Genomic DNA, 26,798 nt, shown 5'->3' on the forward strand with positions numbered 1-26,798 from the left:
TCAATCGATTAAATTGTGTCAGCTGTACTTAGCAGCACTAAAAATATATATTTTATAAACTTCTAGTATGTCTTTTTAATAACTAAAACTCATCATTATTATTATTATTATTATTATTTTGTCAAGATAATTAGTTTTTCATCGTTAAATGTCATTAAAAAAATATTTTAAAATGAGTTGCTGTCAATTTAAGTCCAATAAATCTGATTTATTTTATGTCTTCGCATCTTTTTTAAAAAAGTGTCGTTTTGTGCGGAGGGCGGGACTTTCCGTTGACCCGGTGATGACGTATATTTCAAGCGACTGCATCGCGCGCTGTTTGGAGAAGATTTGACGGAGAAGTTTGGGGTGTTCATTTTCTTTTCTCGGTTAAAACTTGATATATTCCTCCACTGTTGAGCAGTACCGGGTCCCACAGCAGGTATGTTCAGCCCCCGCGGTGCTCCGAGCTCCGGCCGGCGGCAGCAGGGCAGGAACACCGGGAGGAAGAGCGTCTCCGGTGCGGCCACCAGCCTGCTGTTCTCCCCGCGGAGGACGCCTCTGTCGGCGAGGTGAGTGAAAACGCTGACCGGTAGCGTTTTACCTGTTGTTTGTGCAAAATACACTATGCTGCCAGTTTATTAGGTACATCTAGATCAAACGAATATCGTTTAATACAACAATACTGTAATAAATTCCCGCTTCATGAAGGTTTAAATCATTATAGGGGATATAATTGGCAGCACTGAACTTAATTTAAGTACAAATCTATTTCTCCTTGAGTCTTTTCATGCTGCTTCCTTCTTCTACTCCACTACATTTATCACTGTTGTACTTTTAACTCCTCTACATTTAAATGACAGTCTTAGTCACTTAACAAGACATGGTAAGAGTATAAAATTGTATATTTTGTTAAAGTAATGAACAGTTAATAAGAGTACAGCTGAAACTATGCGATTAACAGGAAATTAAGTGTGAACTACTGTGATCCTTTAAATATTTTATGTATAAACGTTTCATGGTTTTAGTTTTACACGTGGTTTTACATACTAGTTCATACAGTGTAATGTAGCACAATGCACATGTTTGTATATGTTTAAACACTTACACACTCAGCACAGTGAACATACACTGATCAGCCAAAATATTAAAACCACTGACAGGTGAAGTGAATAACTTTGATTATGTTGTTCCAATGCATTGTTCTGCTGGGAAACCTTTGGTTCTGGCATTCATGTGGATACCACCCGACATGTTCCACCCACTCAAACACCATTGCAGAGCACGTACCATGCCACACTACAATCATCGCTCAGGAATGGCCAAAGGAATGTGACAAAGACCTCAAAGTGTCAACCTGGCCTCCAAATTCCCCAGATCCCAATCTGAATGAGCATCTGTGGCACGTGCCATTAACCCATCTCACAACTCACTGGACTAAATGGATCTGCCACCAACGCACTGGTGACAGACACCACAGGACACTCCCAGAGATCCTGTGTCCATGCCTCGATAGGTCAGAGCCAAGTCCAATCCAAGGAGGCCCCACCTTGGATTAGGGGTACATCTGGGGTACCGGCACATCACAGGAATCCTTGAGCAGATTGGGACCTGGGAAATGTAGAAGCCAGGTCGACGCCTTGAGCTTTTTGTCACGCTCCACAGGCCATTTCTAAACAGTTTTTCTAGTGTGACATGCTGCTTTTTCTGTTGGGGTGCCACTGCCATTGGGGAATACTAGTGTTTGAGTGGGTGGAACATGTTGGGTGGTATCCACATGACATTGGTTTATTGTTGTTGCCCAGAAAACGTGTCTGAAAAGTTCACCCCGTTTCACCCCTCAGAGTCTGAAATGTAATGTTTTCTATTGAAAGACTCTACACCTAATATTAGGGTTGCAGTGATGTACCACTATCAAGTTGACCGTTATCATACTGTGTACATTTGCTTATTGAAGATATTGAAAAACAAATGTGACTGGACAGAGAATCTCACCTTTATTTTAGTTTTTGAAGAGGAGACTTTTTACACGTGCTCACATTAAAAAAAGATGGTTTCAAGTTTGTATTATTGTAATAAAACATTCGTTCAACCAACAATAACCCTTCCATTTTCACTTCATTTAATTCTCTGTCCATCAGGTCAACACCCACCAGAGTGCAGAGCCACGCAGCTGTAGATTCAATCAACTATGATGTGCAAACCTTCGGCTCATCGCTTCCTGTCAAAGTGATGGAGGCACTGACGATGGCTGACGGTAAAGAAAACTTTTCTGTCTGTCATGGTTTGTTGCAAGTACCGTATCCTGTTCCACTTCTTCCATTTAACAGTTGTGTGTGTGTTGGTTCCTGTAGCTGATGACCAGATCTCAGTGAAGGTGAATGAGAGCGGCTGGGCCTGGATGGTTTGCGGAGAGAGACTGATCATCTGGAAGATCTGTCAGACTGCTGTGGCCAAGGTACAGCTCAAGATCCAAAAACTGAAACTTGCAAAGTAACAAAACAAAGACCAACTTTCCTGTCCAGAGATTTAACTGTCCAATGAGAAAGTTTAGCAAAGAATGCTCTGACTACAGTCTTGAACTTTGTCTTTCTTGCATGCCTCCATCATGAACGAAGAGTCAAAAAAAAGAGAAGATTGTTGATGAATTTAAGTCATAGGCGACCAGGTTCTCTGACAAAAAAGGCTGTGTGTTGTATGCTCTGTACTGAGCATACAGATGTTTTGATATAGTTGCCTATGACTTCAATTAATCAAGAATTTTCCCTGTTTCTCACCTCTTCACGGTGATCATCTCAAACATCTGTCCAAAGCAGAGGGGAACCAGTCGCACCTCCCAGAGTCAATAAATCATGAGCTCACAGATTTGTCTGGGTCACACAGTTACTTGCAGTCGTAGAGGAAACAGTCACTGATTCATAATTCAAGTCCACCAACTCTCTTTGTGTTTTTCCTGCAGCTGTCAGTGTGTAAGGAGCTACAGCTGCCCAGCAGTGAGTATAACTACACTGCCGATCTTGTGGCCGTGTCGTCCACTGCTCCTCTAGAGACAGCTGGAGTTCAGTCCATCTCTGTCCTGGCGGTGGCTGCGGAGGGAACAGCTCGCCTGTGGCCCAGCCTGGCCCAGGAGGGCAACTACACAGAGACTGACGTGGACCTGGGAGACCTCTGCAACTTTGTAGTTGCTGTCAATGTAAGTCCAATAAATCTGATTTATTTTATGCCATTGCATCTGAAACAGCTAACCTGACTCTGATACAACTACTCTAATTTTTATTAATCGCTGGGAGCTCAAACAAACCAAACAAAGCCTTCATCTGTAATCACACAGATCATCTCTTGCTGCTGTTTTTATTTCTGACTTTTCTCTCCCCTGTCAGGGTGGAAGCTTCGTCTTGTCCTCAGAGAAGAATCGGCTGTTGAGAGCGAGTGCAGATCCCTCGGGGAAGCTGCAATACCGAGCCTTGCAGCAGGGTCAGGGCATGCTCTCCGGCATCGGACGCCGTGTCTCCAGTCTGTTCGGCATCCTCTCCCCACCCGCCAACGACACAGTGAGTCATGCTAACAGATTCTACTGTAAAGATAAAACAGTACAGCGGATGTTAGCTGGTGTTGGCCTGTCAGTGGAAGCATCAGCATCAGTCTATACCTATAAAACTAAATTCTGAAACCCAGTAAGTATCCAAAAACTATTGACTCATACTTGAAGCAGCTATAACGTGAAGCTAACAAGTAGTGCCATGGCTGCTGACTTCGAAAGCCACCCAGATTTACACACCCTGCCACAGAAGCTCTTTGTTAGCTTTGTTGAAGGATTCAACAGTCCTCCATAAATCAGGTGTACAAATGTAACTTATATTATATCTGACAAAGCTCTGCAATGTTTACAGGCGTATGTAACCCAATATTTTAATCCATAAAATGTCCTGCAAAGTATCTTGGTCACAATTCTTTAGTAACCGAATCTGCAGGATTTTTACCAACAAAGTTAAAGTACTGGTGCAGAAAAATGTCCCCTGTGACTGTTATACTGTTAAATGATCTCATTAGATGATTCTGACTCATGCATTCATGTAAAAGTAGGATTTTGTTGTTGTTGCTTGAGGCAGAGCTCATTTTGAGCTATTAACTAATGATCGTATTTAAAACAGATTTTATTATTTTATTTTTATAAACTCTTCATATTTTTTTTTTTTTACACAAAAATCGTAAGTTTCTGAATAACTAAAGTTGTCAGATACATGTTGTGGAGTAGAAGTATAACGTGACAGGAAAAGAAAACACTCAAGTAAGGTTTGGGTACCTTTTTATTTGTAGTAAATGTATTTAATCACCTCCACCACAGATGTTATGTTTGGGTCTCGTTAGTTTATTGATTTGCTTTCACAAAAACGTGATGAATTTAAAAGAAATTTGGTTTACAGTTCGGTGGCAGAGAGAAATGAGTCATTAGTTTTGGAGCAAATTCAGAAATTGTTTAAAGGGTAGTAGTAGCACAGGTGCATGATGATGAATAGTGTATAAAGCAGAACTTTATTTATCCTGAGCAACAGTTGCAGCGCAAAATAGGAAAGACTGCGAATATAAAATATCAATATGATGCAAATCCAAAATATACATAAAATATGAACAGATAACGACAAGGCTCAAAGTTATGTATGAACAGTGACATATAGCTACAGGTACATTATCAAGTCTGAAGTACAGGTATTGTTGCTGCAGGTTGACTTGTGTTAGATGGTGAACGCCTCCAGCCTCACTCTTGTTTCTGTTTTCCGGCTGCAGCTCCACAGTGTGCTGTGGGTGGGCGGAGCCAACTGCCTCTACACGCTGACCAGCTCCAGTCTGAGTAAATGGGAGGTGGACGACAGCTGGGAGCACCAGATCCTCAGCTGGGACGCCCAGAGAGCTCTGACCGAGAGCATTGCTGATGCCATCTGGGTCAGTACAAGGATACACACAATCATATACACAACACTGTGTATCAGTCTGACTCCATGTCACACAGTGGTGGAGAAAGTATTCATAGTCTTTACCTAAGTAAAAGTACAAATACCACACTGTAGAAATACTGTCTCAAGTGAAGTTCTGCATTGAAAATGTTAGTTAAGTAAAAGTACATAAGTGTCATCGGTATTATTTTGTACATCCACAACAATGCTGACATGTTTTAACTGTGAAGTATTTCTCAAATGTTATTTCAGAGTAGTCATGGTACTTCTTTTTTCCATACAGAGAAGTTTTTTAAAGATCTCTGTATGAAACCATCAGGTGTTTCAAAACAGTTGCTGACTATTCAACTAATCGATTAAATGACTTTGTTTCGTGTAAGCTCAAATCTAATATCCTGTTTGGTAGCTTAGTTTGCTTGTCTGTGCTTCATCATTTTAAACTTTCCTCTTATGTTATATATGTGTAATCTTGATTTTTAAAGTAACTGAAGGTGTTGGATAATGTACTGGAGAAAAAAGTACAACAAAGTAGCATGAAAAGGGACGACTTAAGTAAAGTACAACTACCTGAAGTTTGTACTCGAGTACACCTCTTGACCACTGGTGGCCCATCACGCTGAGAAACAGTGTTGGTGAAAGTATTTTATATTCTAACAGGAGGTAAATGATACAGAAACTGTAACTCAAAGCTGTTTTTATTAAATCAAATTCTCAGTTATATTCTTAACTTCCATAATTTATGTTGGAAATAGGCGGCCGTATTGTTCCACGTTGATCAGATTCTTTCTGTAACATTAAATGTTTGAATACTGGGAATGTCTCTCATGGTCATACATTAAAGATGTCTCTGCCACCAGGGGTCAGAGAGCAACTACGAGGAGCTGAAGGAGGGAGCGAATGTGACGTACCTGGATATGAAGCTCAGCCAGTGAGTGTTTACAATTCAAAATAAAAGGTCTTTGTTGTATTTTAGGCTGAAATTCTGGATTCAAAATCAACTTGAGCAGTGTCTGTATTGATTATTATTAGTATTATTATTAATCAACTCTAACTGAATGTGATATATAACCTTTTAAGTAAAGGTCATACAACAGGAAATACTTTTTTTTTAAACTTTAAAGCAAGGAGACAACTGGACGCTTGAGACTTACAATTTATAAACACATGCAGTCAGTACAGGGGAGATCCTGGTGAACAAGAAAACAATATGAAGCCATGTTTTTACGCTCCTCACCTCTGGTGGTCATACATATTGTTAAATTCATGTTTAACTAATAGTGACTTTATGTAAATAGATGCAGTTTAGCTGTTTGTACACGGGGTGGCGCACTGGAGCAGGTAACACAGGTAATATAGTTGAGGCGCTGCTGATGAGCAGCAGGTGTGTGACAGGGTCAGCACACAGTTTTTTGACCGTGAAGTGTGGCAGTATGAAGAGTTTGTAGAGGGGAAACTTCAATTGTTAAAACAGTTAAGTGGAAACCTTGAACTTATTTATTTACTTATTTATTGATGGATCTAAAATTGTTTTCTATTCCTGTTTGCCCTTTGGAGCCGTAGATATAACGTCTTTAATCGAAAGACTACAGATATCACAGGGAACCTTTGCAGTTTTTCTTTTTCTGACACCATCTTGTAGGATTTCTGGGCACCGACATTCAGCACTTTGTTCAAATGAATTCAAATAATTACTGAGTATATCTGAGGCGGAGATGAGCAAGAGTCTGTGCTGTTGTTGTTTTCAGAGCCGGCCTGGTTGTTCTGGCTGCAGCCTGGCACCCGTCGGACACGCCCTGCCTGGCTTACTTCTGCCTGGTCACCCTGCAGGACACTGGGGCCGCCATTTCCGACCAGTTCACTGTGGAAGTCACCAAGTACAACCCTCCGTTCCAGGTCAGTCCTGATGCTGATACTGATCCTAATCTGTATAGGTCTACTGTTTTCCATGTTTCCCTTTCTCCCTTTGTTTTAGATGTACATTTAATTTTTCACACACTTTTCCTCAATGTCTTGTTTCCTCAGAGTGAGGAGGCCCTACAGTCTACGCGGCTGGTGTTGCCACGCTCCCCCGGCTCCACCGCCTTCCTTTATAACGAGGAGCTGGTGTTTGCTTGCTCTACAGGAACCAGCAGAGGAGGACTACCTGATGAGAAAATCTGCTTTAACTCACCTGGTAAGAAAAGAGAACTCAGCTCTCTAAAGGAAAATACTGTCTGGCATCAGATCAACAAGCATTTTTTATTTTTATATAAGGCAGGGTGACTATAGTTTATAAGACTTAAAATGTCCTTGAGAGGTTATGACAACCAGAATATAGAAAAACATTTAAAAAAACAAAAACAAATGAGGAGCTATGACAAAAATAAATCCAAATTTGAAACTGCGCCCTCTCAAAACATGCTGATTGAGAGAGTTGTACTCGTTTTCCTCACCCTGGAATTACTTATTTCATTCGGACCCGGCACCATTGCGCAACAACTTCATGGCCGCATTGTTTACTCCAGAGATCAGCTGATTGCGCTGAGGCCGGCCGGCTTGGCGGCCGGAACATCCGAGATACCAGCTGAACTGTGGAGGAAAACACACAGAGGATGCAGGGGAGGAAGTAAACAGCGGCGGAAAAAAGCAGGGTTGAGACAACGGGGGCTTATGGAGAAGAGAAGATATAAGCCGTGTCTCCCCTCTCTCGTCATGGGCAACGTGAGGTCACTGGCAAATAAGATGGCGAGCTGACNTCATGGGCAACGTGAGGTCACTGGCAAATAAGATGGACGAGCTGACAGCGGTCGCCAAAAGTCAGAAGGAGTACCGGGAATGTAGTCTTATGTGCTTCACTGAGACATGGCTTCACCAGGACATTCCCGACAACAACGTCTCCATCAGCGGCTTCCAGACTGTTCGGGCCGACCGGGACTGCACCGAGAGCGGTAAGCGCAAAGGAGGGGGGCTTGCTGTTCTAGTAAATAACCGCTGGTGCAGTCCTGACCATATTTCCATTAAGGAACGTATCTGTTGCCCGGACATTGAACTGTTTGCTGTTGGACCCAGGCCGTATTATTTGCCCAGGGAGTTTTCACATGCCATTATTGTAACTGTTTACATCCCCCCCTCTGCCAACCCGACGTCGGCATGTGACGTCATTCACTCCGCCATAGCCCGCCTGCAGACTAAACACCCGAGTGCCTTCATAGCTATCTCGGGTGACTTCAACCATGTCACCATGGCAACAACATTGCCCACATTCACACAGTATGTGAGCTGTCCTACCAGAGAGGAGAGAACACTGGACTTGCTGTATGCAAACGCCAAAGATGCATACAGCTGCTCCCCCCTCCCCCCTCTGGGTAGGTCAGACCACAACCTGGTGCACCTCAACCCCTGCTATGTACCACTAGTCAAGAGCCAGCCTGCGACCATGAGGACAGTGAGGAGATGGTCGGAGGAGACTTATGAGACACTGCAGGGCTGTTTTGGTGTGACAGACTGGCAGGCACTCTGTGAGCCACATGGGGAGGACATCGACGGGCTCACAGAATGCATCACGGACTACATCAGCTTCTGTGTGGACTCCACTGTCCCAGCCAGGACTGTCCATTGTTACCCAAATAACAAACCGTGGGTAACAAAGGACATCAAAGTCATCCTCAACTCAAAGAAGAGGGCCTTCAGAGCTGGTAACAGGGAGGAGGTGAGAACAATACAGGGGGAGCTGAAGATGAAGATCAGGGAGGCTAAGGAGAGGTACAGGAGGAAGCTGGAGAGGAAACTCCAGCAGAACAACATGAGAGAGGTCTGGAGTGGAATGAGGACCATCACTGGCTTCAGGACCAACAACCACAGAGGAGTTGAAGGCAGCATGGACAGGGCCAATGAACTGAATCTGTTTTTTAACAGATTTGACACTACTGGCCCTGCCCATCCCCCCCCTGACTCTTCTGCTGTCTGTCTTGGTCAACCATCTCCCACTCCGCCCTCCTCCCCCACTCCTCCCTCTCACACCTCAACACCCTCCTGCTTGACCCCCCCTCCTCCTCCTCCTCACACCTCCTCTCCCCGTGGTCAGACTGACTGCTCTCTCCATCATGAGGACTACACCCCTCCCCCACGTGTCATCACCTCCACAATGTGCTTCACTGCTGACCATGTGAGAAGACAGCTGATGAGACTCCACTCAAATAAGGCTGCAGGCCCTGATGGTGTCAGCCCCAGGGTGCTCAAAGCCTGTGCCCCCCAGCTATGTGGAGTACTTCAGCATGTCTTCAACATGAGCCTGAGTCTCCAGAGGGTCCCCTTGCTGTGGAAGACATCCTGCCTCGTTCCTGTGCCAAAGACGTCGCGTCCCAGTGGCTCCAAGGACTACAGACCCGTGGCATTGACCTCCCACATCATGAAGACCCTGGAGAGACTCGTCTTGGAGCAGCTCCGGCCCATGGTCAAGCCACTTTTGGACCCCCTCCAGTTCGCCTATCAGCCCCGACTTGGAGTTGAGGACGCCATCATCTACCTGCTCAACCGTGTCTACGCCCATTTGGATAAGCCGGCGAGCACTGTGAGGGTCATGTTTTTTGACTTCTCTAGTGCGTTCAACACCATCCGTCCAGCTCTACTGGGTGACAAGCTGACAGCAATGCAGGTGGATGCCCCCCTGGTGTCCTGGATTGTAGACTACTTGACTGGCAGACCACAGTATGTGCGCTTGCAACGCTGTGTGTCAGACAGAGTGGTCAGCAATACCGGGGCCCCGCAGGGGACTGTCCTCTCTCCCTTCCTCTTCACCCTCTACACCACGGACTTCAGCTATTGCACTGAGACCTGCCATCTTCAGAAGTTTTCTGATGACTCTGCTATAGTTGGATGTATCAGCAAGGGTGATGAGGATGAGTACAGGGCTGTTGTGGATAACTTTGTCACATGGTGTGAGCAGAACCATCTGCAGCTCAACGTGGCAAAGACAAAGGAACTGGCTGTGGATCTGAGGAGGACCAAGACACCGGTGACCCCTGTTTCCATCCAGGGGGTCAGTGTGGACATTGTAGAGGACTATAAGTACCTGGGGGTACACATTGACAATAAACTGGACTGGGTTAAGAACACTAACGCTCTCTACAGGAAGGGCCAGAGCCGTCTCTATTTTCTGAGGCGACTGAGGTCCTTCAACATCTGCCGGACTATGCTCAGGATTTTCTATGAGTCTGTGGTGGCCAGTGCTATCCTCTATGCTGTTGTGTGCTGGGGCAGCAGGCTGAGGGTGGCGGACGCCAACAGACTCAACAAACTGATCCGCAAGGCCAGTGACGTTGTGGGAATGGAGTGTGACTCTCTGATGGTGGTGTCAGAGAGGAGGATGCTGTCTAAGCTACGAACTATCTTGGACAATGTCTCACACCCACTCCACCATGTGCTGGTCAGGCACAAGAGTACTTTCAGTGGGAGACTCATACCACCAAGATGTACCACTGAGCGCCACAGGAAATCATTCCTGCCTGTGGCCATCAAACTGTACAACTCCTCCCTCTGAGTGGCCCTGAGACTTTTTCACACACTGCAATAATTTAATTTAACTTGTGCAATAACCCCATTCACCCTGACTGTATATATTCTGTTTGTGTAAATAATCTTGTTCAGTTTACAATATATATATGTATATATATATATATATTTATTTACGTTTATGTTTGTTAATAATTCCTGTTTATTTAACTATATATTTGTAAATACTATTGTTTAAATTTCTTATATTTTCACGTATCTTTCCTCTCTTGCAAGGAGCACCTGTAACATAAATAATTTCCCCTCGGGGATCAATAAAGTATTTCTGATTCTGATTCTGATTCTGAAATGGACCCATGATGGAAAGACCTGATAATTACCAACCACATGATGATCAAACAGAAAACGTCCCTGCATTACATAATGATGATGTCGCCCTCTCTGTCCGACCGTCCAGGTGATGGTGTACGTGGAGGAGGCTGCTGTGCCAACCTGCCCGTGTTTTTCTCCCAGAACAGTGGCTTGGTGGCAGTGGTGGCCCGGGAGAGTGCCTCCATCCTGCCGGAGACCATGGAGGACTCGCTGTGCTCCTCACTGGCTGCAGCTCCAGAGGTAAAACTCTAGAGAAAAGACTGTAGCATGAAAGAGCAAGAAGAATTTAATTTATGTAACATCTGCAGGCAGCTGATAATTACTTCCACCAGCCTCTAGTCCGACATTTTCATCTCATAACTATTTACACAAAGGAAATCCAGTTAGAAAGAAGTAAAGAAAACGCTGCTCAACCATGTAGTTATGCATTTGACTTTGACTTGATTTGAATGCATTTCCAATTTTGATTCTGTGTCAAAGGTTTCAGCCATGGAGACTCCAACCAGAGCAGAGCCCGTAGCTCAGGAGGACAAAACCAAACTGCTGAAGGCGGCTTTCCTGCAGTTCTGTCGGTACGTCAATAAATATCTCACAAAACAAAATCTTTATTGATGGTTTTGAAAATGTATTATTGAACAAAAATTGTTTTTAAAGTCTGTAATTCATCATTTTTAGACTGAATCTGCGTCTTTTAGGATTCAGAATACCAGGATTTAGTCCCTGTAATACTGTAAATAAAAAATAATTATCTTTCCTTCGTCAGTAACGATCTGGTGGGCGCTCAAACGGTCACAGACGAGCTCTTCCCCGCTGACAGTGATGGGGAGGAGGGAGCCGAGCTGGATGGCATGGTGACTAGAATCAACCTGGACCTGGTGGACGATTACCCGGCGTCTGACCCCCGTTGGGCCGAGTCTGTCCCTGACGGTGAGGAGGGGAACGGGGAGAGAGTATCTCAGGAACAGAAGGGGAGACGTTTGGTCAGATACTGAATTAGTGACATTAATCTTGGGTATTCACCTTGAAACTGTGCTGATTGTATAGATCTTCTGTGCTGTCGGGGGGAAGATGTGTGTGAAGCATCCGTGTTTTCACAGACATGGATGTAAACTGCAACTTGCCTGGTTCCCGGAGGCATACAACCGTGACGCAGTAATTCTAGTTCTGTGTTTATTTCCTAAAAACACCTCTGTTTCTGTTATTCCAGAGAGTGCCGGCTTCCCTCTCACCTCCCTCATCATCCTCCACCAGCTGGAGGACAAGATGAAGGCCCATGGCTGCTTCATGGACTTCCTGCTCCAGGTACACACAGACACACACATACACAAATGCAGCTGGAACATCTTACATTTGTTTAAAAAATGATGCAGAGGATCATGTGAAGTGGCTTTAAAAGAAAAGAATATGACACTGCTGCTAACTGGCTGGTAGGGGACTTAGCAAAAGCATTTCTGCAGATCGTCTCTGGTAAAAACAAGAAACTTTGCCGTCTGTTGCAGGCCACATTTTGGCCTTCATCGTGCTTCAAGAACTGACAGCCATAGAAAAGTTTGGTCTCTTGAAACTAGAGCCTCTGCAGATAAATTCCATACCCAATATGTAATGATCCAGCAAAGTTGGGCCTGATATGAGATGCTAAAACATATAATAAACATATGTCATAAAAGTAGACTTTATGGCCAAACAGTTGTTCTGGGTTGCATTAGATTGTATCGTACCTATAAAAGTGAACACTGAGTATATATGAGAAAAATAGATAATAAAGATCGAAGACACAGATAGGCTGGATTTAGAAAGAACAGATAAGTAGACTGAATATTTTCTTCTGTCAGGTGGGTCTGCTGGACCGACTCAGCCAGGTGACGGTGCGTTCATCTCCCATGGCGACACGCCTTCTGCTGTGCGAACACGCTGAGAAGCTTCAGGCTGCGATGGCGCTGAAGAACCACCACACCAAACACAGCGAGCTGGTGAACCGGGCCATTGGCATTGCGCTGCAGAGGAATAGCACTGCCGTGCCGCCCAGCCTCACCGCTGCTGACGTCTTCTTCAGAGAGGTTTGAGTCTGACTGCGTTCTTCTGTGATGATAAATGTGTGTGTGTGTGTGTGTGTGTGTGTGTGTGTGTGTGTGTGTGTGTGTGAGGAAGGCTGAATTAAATCTGTTTCTGGTGCTCTCACAGGTGTCTCAGATCTCCTCAGTGTTTGACTGTCTGCTGGACGAGGAGGAGCGGAGTCTGAAGGACAACCCGGTCGACTCTGTGCAGTGGGCGGAAGTGGTTCTCTCGGTCAACAACATCATCAAGGTACACATTCATCACCAAAGCACTGACCTGAACGTATAAAACCCACCTCTGGTTTATAACATTCTGGTAATTAAGTGAATAAAATGTTCCCACTTGTACTCTGTGTGTTCAGGACATGCTGCAGGCTGCTGGTCAGTATAGAGAGACAAAGGCCTTCATGTACAGAGCTTCTGAAAATGCTGCAGCAGAGCCCGAATATATTCCATGGACAGGTAAGTAAAATTCCTAGAGACGTGTTTGTTTAAGCTCTGAATCATCAGACAGTCTGCATAGATATTAGATGTAAAGCATGGTTTTATTTTTGCCTCGCTTCCACTGCATGGTTCTCTATTTCGGGTAGCAACCCCTCAGTGTAGGCAGTCTCAGCTCATCCTTGTAGCGATGTTGCAGCTGCTTAGACATCATCTTGAAAGCAACACTTGCTGAATCCTCTCATTGGCGACCAAACAGAGGAACACCTGCACTCACTCATCTGTACGGTGTAATTTTGTGGGCTGCCATTTTTTTTAAAATCTAGGTCAAGTGAATTAAAAAACAGTGGTTGCTGACAGCAGCAGCCTGGCTTGGTGTTTATTCTAAAATGTCCAGTTGATCTTTGCCTTATTTCTACAGAGCTGTAGGAAAGTGAAGACTGTTAGAATAAAATAACTTATTAACTGTTTTTCTTCCTCCCGATCTTCACACTTTCAGCATCAGGCGGTGTTGGTGGCGTTCGCACCGTCCTCTCCCGCCAGCATGAGATCATCTTGCGCTCGGTGTACCCGCATGCTGACTCAGAGCTGCGCAGCGCCCTCTGTGAGCAGCTGGTGGCGCTGTTGGACATCTATCTGGGCAGCTATGTGGCCCAGCTGACCTCCCTGCAGCAGCAGAGGCCGCCAGGGTCCCAACAGGAGCGTTACAACAGCCTGGAGATGGAGTACAGCCAGCGCCGCTCCGAGCTGTTGGCCCCGCTGTGTAAGTGAACGATTAAACAGAGTCATAATACAATAAGATTCTGATCATAGACAACATAAATGTAATGATAATATATCTTGACAGATATTTGGTTTTAACTTAAATATACAAGAGCAGCTTTTTGTAAATGATCCTATAAATTTAGTTAGTAGTTTGGCTCACATGGACATTTTACAGGTGAGAAATACATGTTTCTAAAACACCAACGGCAAATATATCACTGGAAGTTAGATTAATATCAGTATAGACCATAAGCAACAACTCAAACTCGACAATATACCAAATAAGAAATATGTTAAAAATTCTGTGTTGTTCGCCTGTGAAAAGGATTTTCGATAAACCAAACAGTGACTTATTTAATCTACTAATAAAACTTTACTGGTTTCCTGTGCTGCATTTTTTATGATACTTATCAGTCAGCATATACACAGATATAATATGTGATCAGCAAAAATTATGTGTCATCATCTCAGCTGATGTATCGGGTCGAGTCTGCTTCAACAGCCGCAAGTAACATCAGTTTGTAAAAAGTAAAAAAAAAAAGAGTTAAAGAAGCAGGAGAAGAAATTATGAGTATATTCTAGTGGTATTAAAAGAACAATCTACCCTCAACAAACTCATCGACTCTAATGAGTTCTTTTGATTATTTTATTTAAATTGAAAAACAGTTTAAAATTGAGTTAAGGAAACTAATAATCATTAAATCTTCAAACTATGGCGAACAGTCTCTCCTAACGAAGCTGGTGGACGTTCATGTGAAACATAAACTCAAGTTTGAGCTTCCTCAGTGTCTAATGGAGGACTTTTCTACACAGTGAATAAAAAAATATATATATCTATATCTATATATATATATATATATATATATATATATATAGATATATAGATATATAGATATATAGATATAGATANATATATATATATATATATATATATATATATATATATATATATATATAAAATTATATATATAATATATATAATATATATATATCTATCTCAGTAGGTTTGAGTTGCTGTTGTTACTGTGAAGTTGTTGTTGTGTGTTTCAGTGGAGCTGGGTCAGCACCAGTGGGTGGCAGCGCTGGCCGAGAAGTACTGTGACTTCGACATCCTGGTTCAGATGTGTGAGCAGACCGACAACCAGAGCCGCCTGCAGCACTACATGACCAAGTTCGCAGACCAGGTACACAAAGAACCACAAACACTAAGGGTCCACTTTTAGAAAGAGCTTGTTAGCATGTTAAAGGTACGCTGCATCTAACTGGACAAATCTTCATCCCCTTCCTGTCCAGTGAAAACCATGTATCTCCAGATGTGTTGGTGTTGAATGTTTGTGAAGAACTGAAGGATGAAGCGATCCCTTGTGTGTTGAGAAAATTCTCCTACGTCTAAAGGGGATTTATGGTTGTGTGTAGACCCTATGCACATAGCCTACGCCGTTGTGAGCATTTTTAGTTCTGCGTCGGTGTGTCTGTGTCACTCTGCAGTTACACCTCCAAAACACTAGTCGGTGGTGGAGGACTGTGTTAAGTGCTGTAAAGTTCAGTTAATTCAAAACACGTATTGAACACACATTAAACATGGCTTAATAGAGACAATTTCAAACGCAAGTACACAAATCAGCTTCACTATAACTCGCAGCATTCACAGACAAACACATTTTCCGCACAATTACAACATGCTAACATTATTAGCACAAGCCTATGGCATTTTACATTGTATAAATTAGCCTAGTAGCCGACGGTCTTTTCCTTCTCTCATATAAAGCCAGGGACAACAGCAACATTTAACAAAGGTAACGTTACACAATTCGGCTCCATTACAACTCACAAGGTTCACTGACAAAACAGCTGTCTTATACTAAACACGTTTTCCAAACAAATACATCATGCTAACGTTATTATGGCTATGGCATTTTACATTGTATAAATTAGCCTAGCGACAAGCAGAGATTTCCTCTGCTCATATGAAGCCAGGATAAATCACACACAAGACTTAAAATGCTATTTTTGTGGAGGCTTTATTGTCTTCACAATTTATTGTTTCGTATCTGTGAAATTAAAGTAAATAAAAGCTTCGTTTCCACTGAGGGAAATGGTTTCAGCTTACAGAAACAGACAGGAGGTCTGCACATGATACATCGTCAGCTAACGTTAATCACCGCATTGATTTCTGTTATTGATCAGCCATTATAAAGCCGTAATACAGTGGCAAAAGTGTCCAAAGTAATGCTGGCTTTAACCTCGCTAATGGGTCTGTTACATTAGGCTCGTTGGAGATGAACTGCGCCTCGCCTGGAAAGTAGACGAGAGCAGGCGGCCGCAGCGGGGGGCGGTGACAAAAAGCCGCAGTGAAGTTAGACAGTTTCCAGTAGCCTTCAGTCCGTACAGGAAGTCACAGACACACTAACATCCTGTCTGGAATGATGTCAATTCATTAAAAAAGTGATCAGACCCATATATCAGTTTGTTTTCAGTCTCCAGTTGTTTTAATTATGATAGATACATTTATTAAAATGCTTTACAGGTGATCTGTAGTTTATGTTCATGGTTTATCCTCCATTTGATATGAACTCTCCTGTAAATCAGCATCATATCAGTTTGACCTGTCCCCTCAACTACACAGGCTGAATAAACTGTGTTTGACTATAAGGTTCATATTTTATACAAGACAACAGCTTTCATTAAGGCTCAGTCAGATACAGTCAGGGCTACACTTGTCTACATTGACAAGCAAGAGTGAAAACATTGAATTTCCCCTCAGGGGATTAATAAAGTAAATAAACTTAACTTAAACTTAAACTTAAATACAATCTTAATCTCTAAAATTCAACAAAAATGAGTAGTTTATCTAAAATGTCATATTGTTGAGTCGACATCTAAACCAATCAGCTGTTATATCAGGTGAGAGCCAGGCGGTGCAGAGCAACTGCAGCGCCTGGCTCTAAAAACTGCGGCCGCCTCGCTCTTGTGGTTTTATCACCGTTCATTTTTTTAATACGTCAGAGCAAGTTGGGATGAAGTCGGACACAATACTAACCGGCATGCATTGTGCGCCAATCGCCGGTGATCGAATCTGTGCAGGCCTGGCTCATCTCGAACGAACCTATTATTAGACATAATGTAAAGTTTCTCTTCCACTGTCTTGAGGAATGGATGTGATACAAGCTGCAAGCAGCTTTTGAGAAATGGATTTTTTATCAGGCTGCTGATTGGACAACATGTTTTTCTTCTTTGCATGGCTTTAGCGTGGAGGTTACATGGCTGCCTTTGTCATGCTCTTAACATGCCTTCCTTCTTTCCTTCCTTCCTTCCTTCCATCTTTCCATCCTTCCTTCCTTCATTCTCACCTCCCTTTTACTTGTTTCTTCATTCTCTTCGTCCTTCTGTCCCCTCCTTTTGTTCCATTCTTCCCTCCATCCATCCTACCTCTCCTCTGCCTTTCCTTTTGTTTTTCCCTTCCTTCCTTCCTTCCTTCCTTCCTTCCTTCCTTAATTCATTCTCACTTTCCTTTTACTTGTTTCGTCCTTCCTGTTTGTTCCTTAATTCCCTCCATCCTTCCTTCCTCTCTTCTTTTCTGCCTTCCGTTTCTCTGTCCTTCTTTCCTTCCTTCCTTCATTCTCACCTCCCTTTTGCTTGTTTCTTCCTTCCTGTTTGTTTCTCCTCCTTTTGTTCCCTTCCTCCCTCCATCCATCCTACCTCCCTTCTTTTCTGCCTTCCTTCCTTCCTTCCTTCCTTCCTTCCTTCTCACCTCCCCTTTACTTGTTTCTTCCTTCCTGTTTGTTTCCCCCCTTTTGTTCCTTTCTTCCCTCCATCTATCCTACCTCTTTTCTTCTGCCTTTCCTTTTGTTTCTGCACTACATTTGTGTTTTTGCATTTTCATTTGGATAGTTTATTTATTTATAACAATGCTTGTTGGCAGGATTTGTTTTGTTTTTTTTTTAAAAAAAAGAGGGAAAAGTCCGGTTTTCAAAAACACCTGTGTTCGTGTGGACTGGGCCTCTGAGTGGTAAATTATTAAGTAAAGGATCTGAACACTTCTTCCACTGCTGCTGATGTGTGAAGTCGCAGTTTTACTTTCATTTCACACGTCAGAGTGTTCTTGTGCAGCCACTAAACCAGCTTCCTCTTTGTCCTTTGTGTCACTTCCTGTCGCAGAACTTTGCTGACTTCCTGTTCCGCTGGTACATGGAGAAGGGGAAGAGGGGGAAGCTGCTCTCCCAGCCAGCCGCTCAGCACCAGCATCTGGCCAGCTTCCTGCAGTCCCACCAGCACCTGAGCTGGCTGCACCACATCCACGTCCACGACTACCGCAGTGTACGGCACACACACACACACACACACACACACACACACAGTGACACACAAAGCTTGTTTAACACTTCAGAACGAAACCACAGCCACATCCTCTGTGGGACGACCAGACTCTTACTTCCTCTTTTACACTTTCTCGGTGACCGAGGGCTTCAAGTGGCTTCTTTACTTTCATTATCCTTCATTTCTTCGTTTATATTTGTTTCTTCATTCCTTCATCACTTGACCTTCTCTTTCTTCTTTCCTCCCTTTCCTCTTTCTCCTACTTCCTTCCTAGCACCCCATCTCTTCTCCTCCATTCCTTTTTACCCTTTGTTTCCTCTTTGTTTCCTTCCTTCTCTACACTTCCTCCTCAGCTCCCCCAGTGAAGATAAAACAAATACGCATTAAACAATTTCCTCTTATCATTATTCCTTCCTTCCTTCCTTCCTTCCTTCCTTCCTTCCTTCCTTCCTTCCTGTCTTTGTTCTCACCTCCCTTTTACTTGTTTCTTCCTTCCTATATGTTTCCTCCTCTTGTTCCCTTCTTCCCTCCATCTATCCTACCTCTCTTCTCTCTACCTTTCCTTTTGTTTCTACCTTCCTCATCTCCTTCCTTCCTTCCTTCCCTGTTATCGTTGTTTCTTCGTTTTATTCTTTTCATCCTATCTTTATTTCTCTCCTTTACTTTTCTCTCTTCTGTCGTTCTGCTCTTTATTTCCCTTCCTTTCCTCTGTTTCCATTCCCTCCTTCCTCTCAATCTCCCTCCTGTTTACTATAGTGAATGTAGCAGACACACACACACACACACACACACACACACTACTTCCTTCCTTCTAATTTTACCACTTACAGATATACAGAACGCACACAGTTATGATCTTTCCTTCCCTTCTGTCTGTCTGCAGCCTTTTCAGTGTAGAACAGAGGAAACACACACACACACACACACAGTTTCCTTCCTGTTTCAGCAGCTTTACACACATTGATGCTCACCACAGCCAGCAGCAATGATACTGCCTCTGCATTAAACACACACACATTTTGCACAGCTTCCTTCCTGCTTGCAGTCAACAAGCACACACATATTAACACGTACACACACATCAAGCAAGCGTTTCGTTTCTGGTTTTAAGCGCAGTCTGACTTTGGTTTTGACTTTTTACTTTATTTGCTGTGCCTTTTTTTAGCTTTAAAGGAGCTTTAAAAGTTTTTTTATTTTTGTGTCGTGCAAAACAATTGTCTCATACCTCTGCACTATACGTTATAAGAAGACACAGCTTAACATCAAACATAAGAAATAAAACAAGACAACTTCTGATAAAACAACAAGAACATACTTTAAAAAACATGTTTAAGTGCCAATTGTTAAATAAATTGTTTAAAAATAGCAGAAGAAAGAAAATTAATAAGCTGATATATTTTAATTTAACCTTCAAAGGTGTTTAATCGTCTTGTTCTTTGTAACATCTTAAAGAAAAGGTCTGCTTTAGATGCTAAATTTGTTCACTGTGACTCTTTGTTGTGTTTTTATCGGCTTTTACTTGTTTGAATTTCCACTATAGCAGCTATAATAAACACAAGATTAATTTAAGGTAGAATGGTAGAGTTATTGTAACATATTTGGCTTTGTAGAGACCTCAATCATGGTGGAACTAAATACATTTTTTGACAATTTTACCCAGTAGTTGATAATTTAAATCATTTTTGTGACCAGCAAACATTTGTTGGATATTGCTTTTTAAAATGGAATATTCTGCTTTTCTTTGCCTGTTATGTCTAACTCAGGTAAAAGATAATCCACCTTATCTCTAGCCCCCATTATACCTTGCGTGAAATATAGGTGCAACTCCAGGCATTGAACCGAAACCGGCGATTTCCAATGGTAACAGTTTGTTTACAGTACTCTCTTCTACTTAATAAAACGTGGAACACACCACCTGTTATAGCTCAAACAGGATCATGTGATCATACCTCTGCCATCTCTGACAACCATCTCAAAGCAACCCAGCACGCTAGCAATTAGCTTGCCTTGCTCCGTTAAAATATTGTTAACGTTAACTTGTCCCGAGCTAGCTTAAGGTAACATCTGCTCCTTCTAAAGATGATTTCTGATGACTTATTAAGAGATACTAACACATAATTCAGTATTAACTGTAGCTCCATGTACAGTGAATAAATGTGATGTTTCCCAGCGAATCCTCTGCTCGTCTGCGTTAACCACGCAGTTTACACGTTTTTATAACTTCTGATTTATTAAAACTGTTCTGAGCGAAACATGAAGCTGAATTTAGCAGCAGACTTCAGTAGTAGTGATATAAAGTAGGAGTAAAAGATTCATGTTTTTATATGATATAAATGAAGTACAGTAAATCAGTGACACATTCTCAGTCCTAATGACTAAATACGTATTTCACATTATTTCACAGTATTCTGAAAATGAAGTCAGACAGGGATATCATGTACTGACGTTGAGTGACGGACATGCAGGAAATGGCCACAGGCTGGAGTTAAACCCGGGCCCCAGCAGCAACAGCCTTGTGCATGGGGCGCCTGCTCTACCACTAAGCCACCAATGCCCCTCCGCAAAGACATTTTAGAAAATGCTAAGTTAACATTAAATATTTGTTAAAAAATAAATCAGTATTTGCTAAACTGAAGGTATATTACTTTGGAAAAGAACCAGCGTTGGCAGTTAGCCACCAAGAGTAGCCACTGGGACTAACCACAGACAGTCTATGGGACTAACTAGCTTACTGCTACTTCCTCTATCTCACAGGAAGTTGTGCCCTCAGGAATAAGGTGGATATATAAAGTGTAATGAGCATTAGTCATTATTCCATTTGTATGCCTGACAGATCTATGTATTAAAAATCAAAAAAGCAAATAAAGATAACCAGTAGTTGTGGGTCACATTCATCAATATTCCTGCTGGAACCCTAAAATGAAAACAGCATCCACAGACTGCGCAGCTGATTCAGGTAGCTCTCACAGTGATGCTGCGACTGACATGTTGACTCGTGTGTCTGCAGGCCAACAGGACGCTCTACAGCCAGGCCAACATGGAGACACGTTACTTTGTGAAGAAGAAGACGCTGCTGGCTCTCAGTAAGCTGACGGTGCTCGCGTCCAACCTGCCGGAGGATGAACTCAACAAACAAGTCGACGGTAAAAAAAATCCACCTAGTCCTCAATCAAGAGACAAATGTGAGCCACTGTTTGAGGTGGGATGTGTTGTTTTTAACAAAGAAACACCTTAGCCCCTTCTATAAGTCCCTTTACAACTTATTCTTTTAGCATTTTGCTCCAGCCTACACATTCATCCATTCATCAGGGGTCAAACGGAAATAATGGGCTGAAAAGCGCTTCATTTACAATTTAAACACCATACAAGGCCTCCTATATATAGGATGATTGCAACATCCAGTCATCAGGCCATCACCTGTCACCTGTATTGTTACCCCTCTTTGCTTTACATGTTGTAGCCCCATCTTGTGGTTAAATAAAAACAAATTAAAGCAATGTCCAACATATTTTATCAAATCTAAATGATCAGAACTAGCTCTTAAGTTTCAGTCCATGTGGTGACACTGTTAATATTCAGAATGCTTTCCAGGTTGTTTTCCCCCCACCAATTCATTGTGTCATCTTTTATTTGATTGCTCACTGATGCAGAAATAGGATCTGACATTTTACTGTGACTTTTAGCAACTTTTCAACACATGAAAAAGCAGCAGAGTACCACATAATAGACACGCAAGTGAAGTGGCAGAACTTTGCAGTGTTGAACACGTCCTGTAACGAGACCTAACAATGCTGTCATTTATCTGTCCAATCAGACATCGTGGAGCAGGAGCGCTTCCTGCTGCATCAGGAGACTCTTCCCCGACAGCTGCTGGAGGAGAAGCAGCAGAACCCCGAAACCATGCCTCTGCTCAGTGCCCACAACCTCATACAGGTGAAAACACACACACACACACACACACTGCTCACAAAGAGGTCTTTGGACTGTGTTTCTGGAAAGAGACTTTGCTGTTGAGTATTTCACATGTAACATCTTTGTAGTTTGAGTGGCGGCAGAGGTCTCAAGAGAAAAAACAACTTTAAAAATGGAACCTTTTTAGGATTTTAAGATTTATGGCTTTGCTATGATCAGTGGGTGGTGGTCTAGAGACGACATTCATTTAGTCTGCCTGTTGGTGAGTTTCTGTATGTTGGGATCTATACTCACTTACTCTATCTAGAGATTTATCTGTATGCATATCTATAGATATAGAATGGCAACACAGATTTGCAGCGTATGATACATCACAACACCCCGACTCGCTGTTTTTATATGCAAATCCACATTTACGTAATGCACTTTGAGTTCCCTGTAGAGATTTGGACCTCTAGACTTTGTTTTGTTCATCTTGTGTCTTGTGCATGTGTGTTCTCTTGGCCACGTGTGTGACACTATACACAATCCTTACAATGGTGTCACAGTATTCCTGTGATCAGCAGGTGGCAGTAATGAGCCAGGTTCTGCAGCAGCGTGCCAGCAAAGGCAGGGAAGAATAGGATTACAATCAAGTAAATGATGAACAATTTAAAAAGTTTTGCAGACGTTTCTTAGAGCTCAGTGATACGCACAGTGAGCTTGGGTAAGAAACACTGAATACAAACAGAAACTTTGTGCACAAAAACTCCACAGGGCATTTTAAAGAGGGAGAAAATGTTTGATTTGGGTGAACTAAACTTCAAACTAGATCTTCACTTGACTAAGTTAACATGCACAGAGAAAAACAGATAAAGCAGGTGTTGTGTTGAGGCCTTTGCACGCTGAGTCAGGTTTTTCGTTCAAAGTTGTTGCACATAAAATAAAAAATGAATACGACCTCACGTTGTATCAGTCATGTTCGCACGCTGAGTCCGTCATTAAAATTTTTGGAACAGGTTCGATTTTCTGCGTTTTCGGCCTCCGTCAGAGCCTTTAGAGACGTTTCACCAAGAATCAGTGAAGAAAATGTGGCGATGGGACTGAGCCAAGACAAGACAAAGAAACGGGGCGCACAGAATCATTTCTCAGATAGCTAACATTCAACAGGTCAGATAGTAATATTAAGGTGGGTGATGATGATGAAGAGGAGGAGGATAAGGACCACACACAGAAAGTGGAGGACAGTTCTGCCCCTTCATGCTGCTGCGGTACCAAATGAAGGACAGGGAGGGAGTGATGACAGCCAGGTAACTCCAGTGGAATGAGGCAAAGGAGGAAATGTGTCATTTCATTTTGTCATGTATTGCTAATTTTCACAACGAACAGAATAATAAAACGCATTGGAATCAGTGTGCAAGGTTTCTGTGCCTAATGATTTTTTAAAAAACGGACTCAGTGTGCAAAGGCCTTAACTCTGAAACCTATTCTACTTGCAACTTGGTCAGATTCCCACCTAAACAGGATGTGACGTCCACGGTTGAAGTTTGATTCACACTATTTTTCGACATATGAGTCAGAACCTTGGCAACCAACATGCTGAAGACTCGACTGTCTTGTCTTTGCCTATAAATGACAGCATTGTGTTTTTCTCCAAAAATGTTAATTTCAATTGTGAACATTTTTAAGAAAGTTTAAGTTATAAAACACTGAACAACCACATTTCTGTAGTTATTTTACTTTTAATCCCTTAACATGAAGAAGGAAACCAGATTTCCTGTTTACATTGACATTTCTTAAACCAGATTACAGCCATAAATTCACTTAACACTCTGACAGTTACTCCACAGTTGTGGCTCACTTCAGCGTTTCCTCCTCTCCTTAGTTGTACATCTGCGATGACAACAGGCGAGCCAACGAGTACGACTTCAAAAAGGCTCTGGATCTGCTGGAGTACATCGATGAGGTAACATATTGAATTGTTCATCTGGTTGAGGTCTGACTAGTCGCAGCTTGAACACAGTTGAAATAAAACTTTTGTGGGTTTTCTTTCTTGCAGGAGGAAGTCGAGGACATCGACTCGCTGAAGTGTGAAATCTTCGGCAAGGCGCTCAGGAGAGACGAGTAAGATCCTTCTGTCATGTTTTATTTTTGAAAAGTTAATTAAATTTAATTAAGCTGGAAGATTTTTGACAAGCTCTGTGAGAGAAATCATTAAATGTACCCCAGAGCTCCTTTCAGATGAAATTAAATATTCACATAAGAAAAATTAGTCGGAGGAAATACTGATTTATTTGATGGTGTGTGCCTCTCAGCTGGTCCTCTGCTGACGGGGCCGACGACCCTCTGGAGGTCGCCAAGGACAGCATCTTCGTCAAGATCCTCCTCAAACTCATCCAGGAAGGTGAGAAACACTCAAGAAGCTGCGTTTAGTAAATAAGGCAAAGTATAGCCAGGAGGATTTAAGAATAACATTTATTTAATCCACAAATGTAATTAGATGCATAAATCTACATGTCCAAATCTTCTTCAGGTGCTGGATCAAAACAAAAACTAAACCTAAAAGTCCAACAAAAGATCTGCATACTGTGTTGATAGGACCCAGAAAGTTGACTGATCAGTAGGTGGCAGTAAAGAGCCAAGATCTGCAGCAGTGTGCCAGTAAAGGCAGGGAAGAAGAGAATTACAAGCTAGTAAACAATGAACAATTAAAAAACAATTGACAGTCGACTTGATCTAACAGAGATCCCTAAACTTACTGGGAGCTGTGAGTTAAGTGTGCAGATCTTTTGCCATATTAACTCTCGTATTACAAACTGATCTGGTGCTCTCGTATAACCTACTACTGGTACCAACAATACTTTTAGCTTTCTGGTTAGCAGAAAGCTAAAAGTAGCAGATAAAAAAACTGGATGCCTTTAGTGTCTATCATTCCCCTGGTTACAGTACAAATGCAAATCTGACTAACTACTTAACCAAGCATGGACATTTCCAGGATAACTATCAGTGTGTCTCAAATCACAGACCTCTTTACTTAACACTTCATTTTTTGAGTGCTTATCAGTATATTAGTAGTTGTCGTGCACTTAAAGCTACAGGTGGTTACTTTTATAGAAATGACTCATATTTGCTGAACGTGTCACTATATTCTGAGAGAAGTACATTAGACAGTCTGTGGAAAAAAAATGACATCCCCCAGAATCAACTGGGCACGGCAGCAGCAACCAATCAGAGTCTTTAACGCAGCTGTCAATCATGTCGATCACTTGTTTTCAGAAACATATTTTAGTTTACTGTTTCACTGAAATTTGTAGTCAGCGAAACAGTCTGTGACCCGACTGCCATGTTGGATACAGTTAAAGTACAAAGCACCGCCCATCAGCTGGACCAGCTTTCTCATTTCACAGTTAAACAGTAAACTAAAATGTTTCTGAAAACATTTGAAGAGAGAAATAGGCAATGCAGTAACAGAATCTTGATTCATATTTGATCAGCAATGCCTAGTTTGACCAGTTCACAAGGAGTGATTGACAGCTGCCTTAGAGACTCCTCGGCTCTGATTGGTTGTTTTCCTTCACATGCAGTAAGGCCATTAGGAAAGCTACAAGGCATTGGAGTGAAATCTGTCTCATCTATTCCTGTGTGGATAAAGGGATATAAAGTTATTTTTCTATAAAAGTTATCAACTGTAGCTTTAAGATGCAAAGCATGCAGTTAAAAAAAACTTAGTACAGCATACACAAGCAACAAGCACAGGTATCAGGAAAGATGCTGGTTGTTAAGTGCAACAATCAGTTTCCTCAATTTGTTAACTTAATTGTCATCTAAACTTAATTGTCATCTAATCCAAATGTGTCCCTGTATTAAAGCAGTGGTTCCCAGCTGGTCCAGCCACGGCTTCCAGATTTGTTCTTAGTCATTAGTTCAGTGTCATACTTTTGTTTGGCCATGTTGTCAACCTAGTTTGATGTCTCTGTCAAATAGCTGTCCGTTAGTCACTCAATTTACAGCAGGAAACAGTCTTCAAAATAAAAGCTCTGTGCCAGAAATTCACTGTACTTATAAATAAAGTGTGTTATTTAGAAACTTGTTTAGAAACAAGTTTGCGGGTCACTTGCAGTCCATTCAGAATGGACCTGTGACCCACTTTAGGACCATGACCCATCACTTGGGAACCACTGTATTAAATGGTATTCTTACAAATAATCATTTAATGTTTCCCTCATATGAATCTTTGTTTTCCAGGAGTTCCTCTGCAGACGTACCTGCCTGAGGTTAAAGACCTGCTGGAGCTGGACGATCTGAGCAGTTTGAAATCAAAACCTTATTTTGAATTTGTCCTTCGAGCTAATTATGAGCATTACCTCGAATCACAGATGTGACGACTGATCACCTCCCTGTAACGCCAACTGCACTTCAGCTTTCTTTTACATTCTGATCATTTTCAAGATTTGTTTGAATTCTGTTTTTTTTTCTTAATAAATGTGCTGTTATTTCTGTACTTATACTCGAGTATTTTTTTAACAAAAACATAGCA

At 42.3% G+C, this 26,798-nt stretch overlaps 2 protein-coding genes across 2 annotated transcripts; both read left to right on the forward strand.

Annotated features, from left to right (window-relative positions):
* The first annotated feature begins 294 nt into the window (after nt 1-294).
* nup133 (nucleoporin 133) lies at nt 295-26,760 on the forward strand. Its single transcript, XM_050043359.1, has 25 exons — nt 295-551; nt 2,121-2,236; nt 2,334-2,437; nt 2,939-3,172; nt 3,360-3,530; nt 4,765-4,920; nt 5,789-5,859; nt 6,677-6,824; nt 6,954-7,104; nt 10,879-11,033; nt 11,274-11,365; nt 11,557-11,720; nt 12,001-12,095; nt 12,626-12,850; nt 12,975-13,097; nt 13,210-13,309; nt 13,788-14,051; nt 15,104-15,237; nt 18,212-18,370; nt 21,378-21,513; nt 22,185-22,303; nt 24,147-24,227; nt 24,321-24,385; nt 24,577-24,665; nt 26,507-26,760. Exons 1-25 carry the CDS (start codon nt 424-426, stop codon nt 26,641-26,643), a joined length of 3,417 nt encoding a protein of 1,138 aa, XP_049899316.1. The 5' UTR covers nt 295-423; the 3' UTR covers nt 26,644-26,760.
* On the forward strand, nt 7,512-10,756 carry LOC126389654 (uncharacterized). The gene is made up of 2 exons (XM_050043360.1): nt 7,512-7,636; nt 7,683-10,756. Exons 1-2 carry the CDS (start codon nt 7,581-7,583, stop codon nt 10,447-10,449), a joined length of 2,823 nt encoding a protein of 940 aa, XP_049899317.1. The 5' UTR covers nt 7,512-7,580; the 3' UTR covers nt 10,450-10,756.
* Nucleotides 26,761-26,798: the final 38 nt, after the last annotated feature.

The sequence above is a fragment of the Epinephelus moara genome, chromosome 5 (assembly GCF_006386435.1).
Source record: "Epinephelus moara isolate mb chromosome 5, YSFRI_EMoa_1.0, whole genome shotgun sequence".
NCBI lineage: Eukaryota > Metazoa > Chordata > Actinopteri > Perciformes > Serranidae > Epinephelus > Epinephelus moara.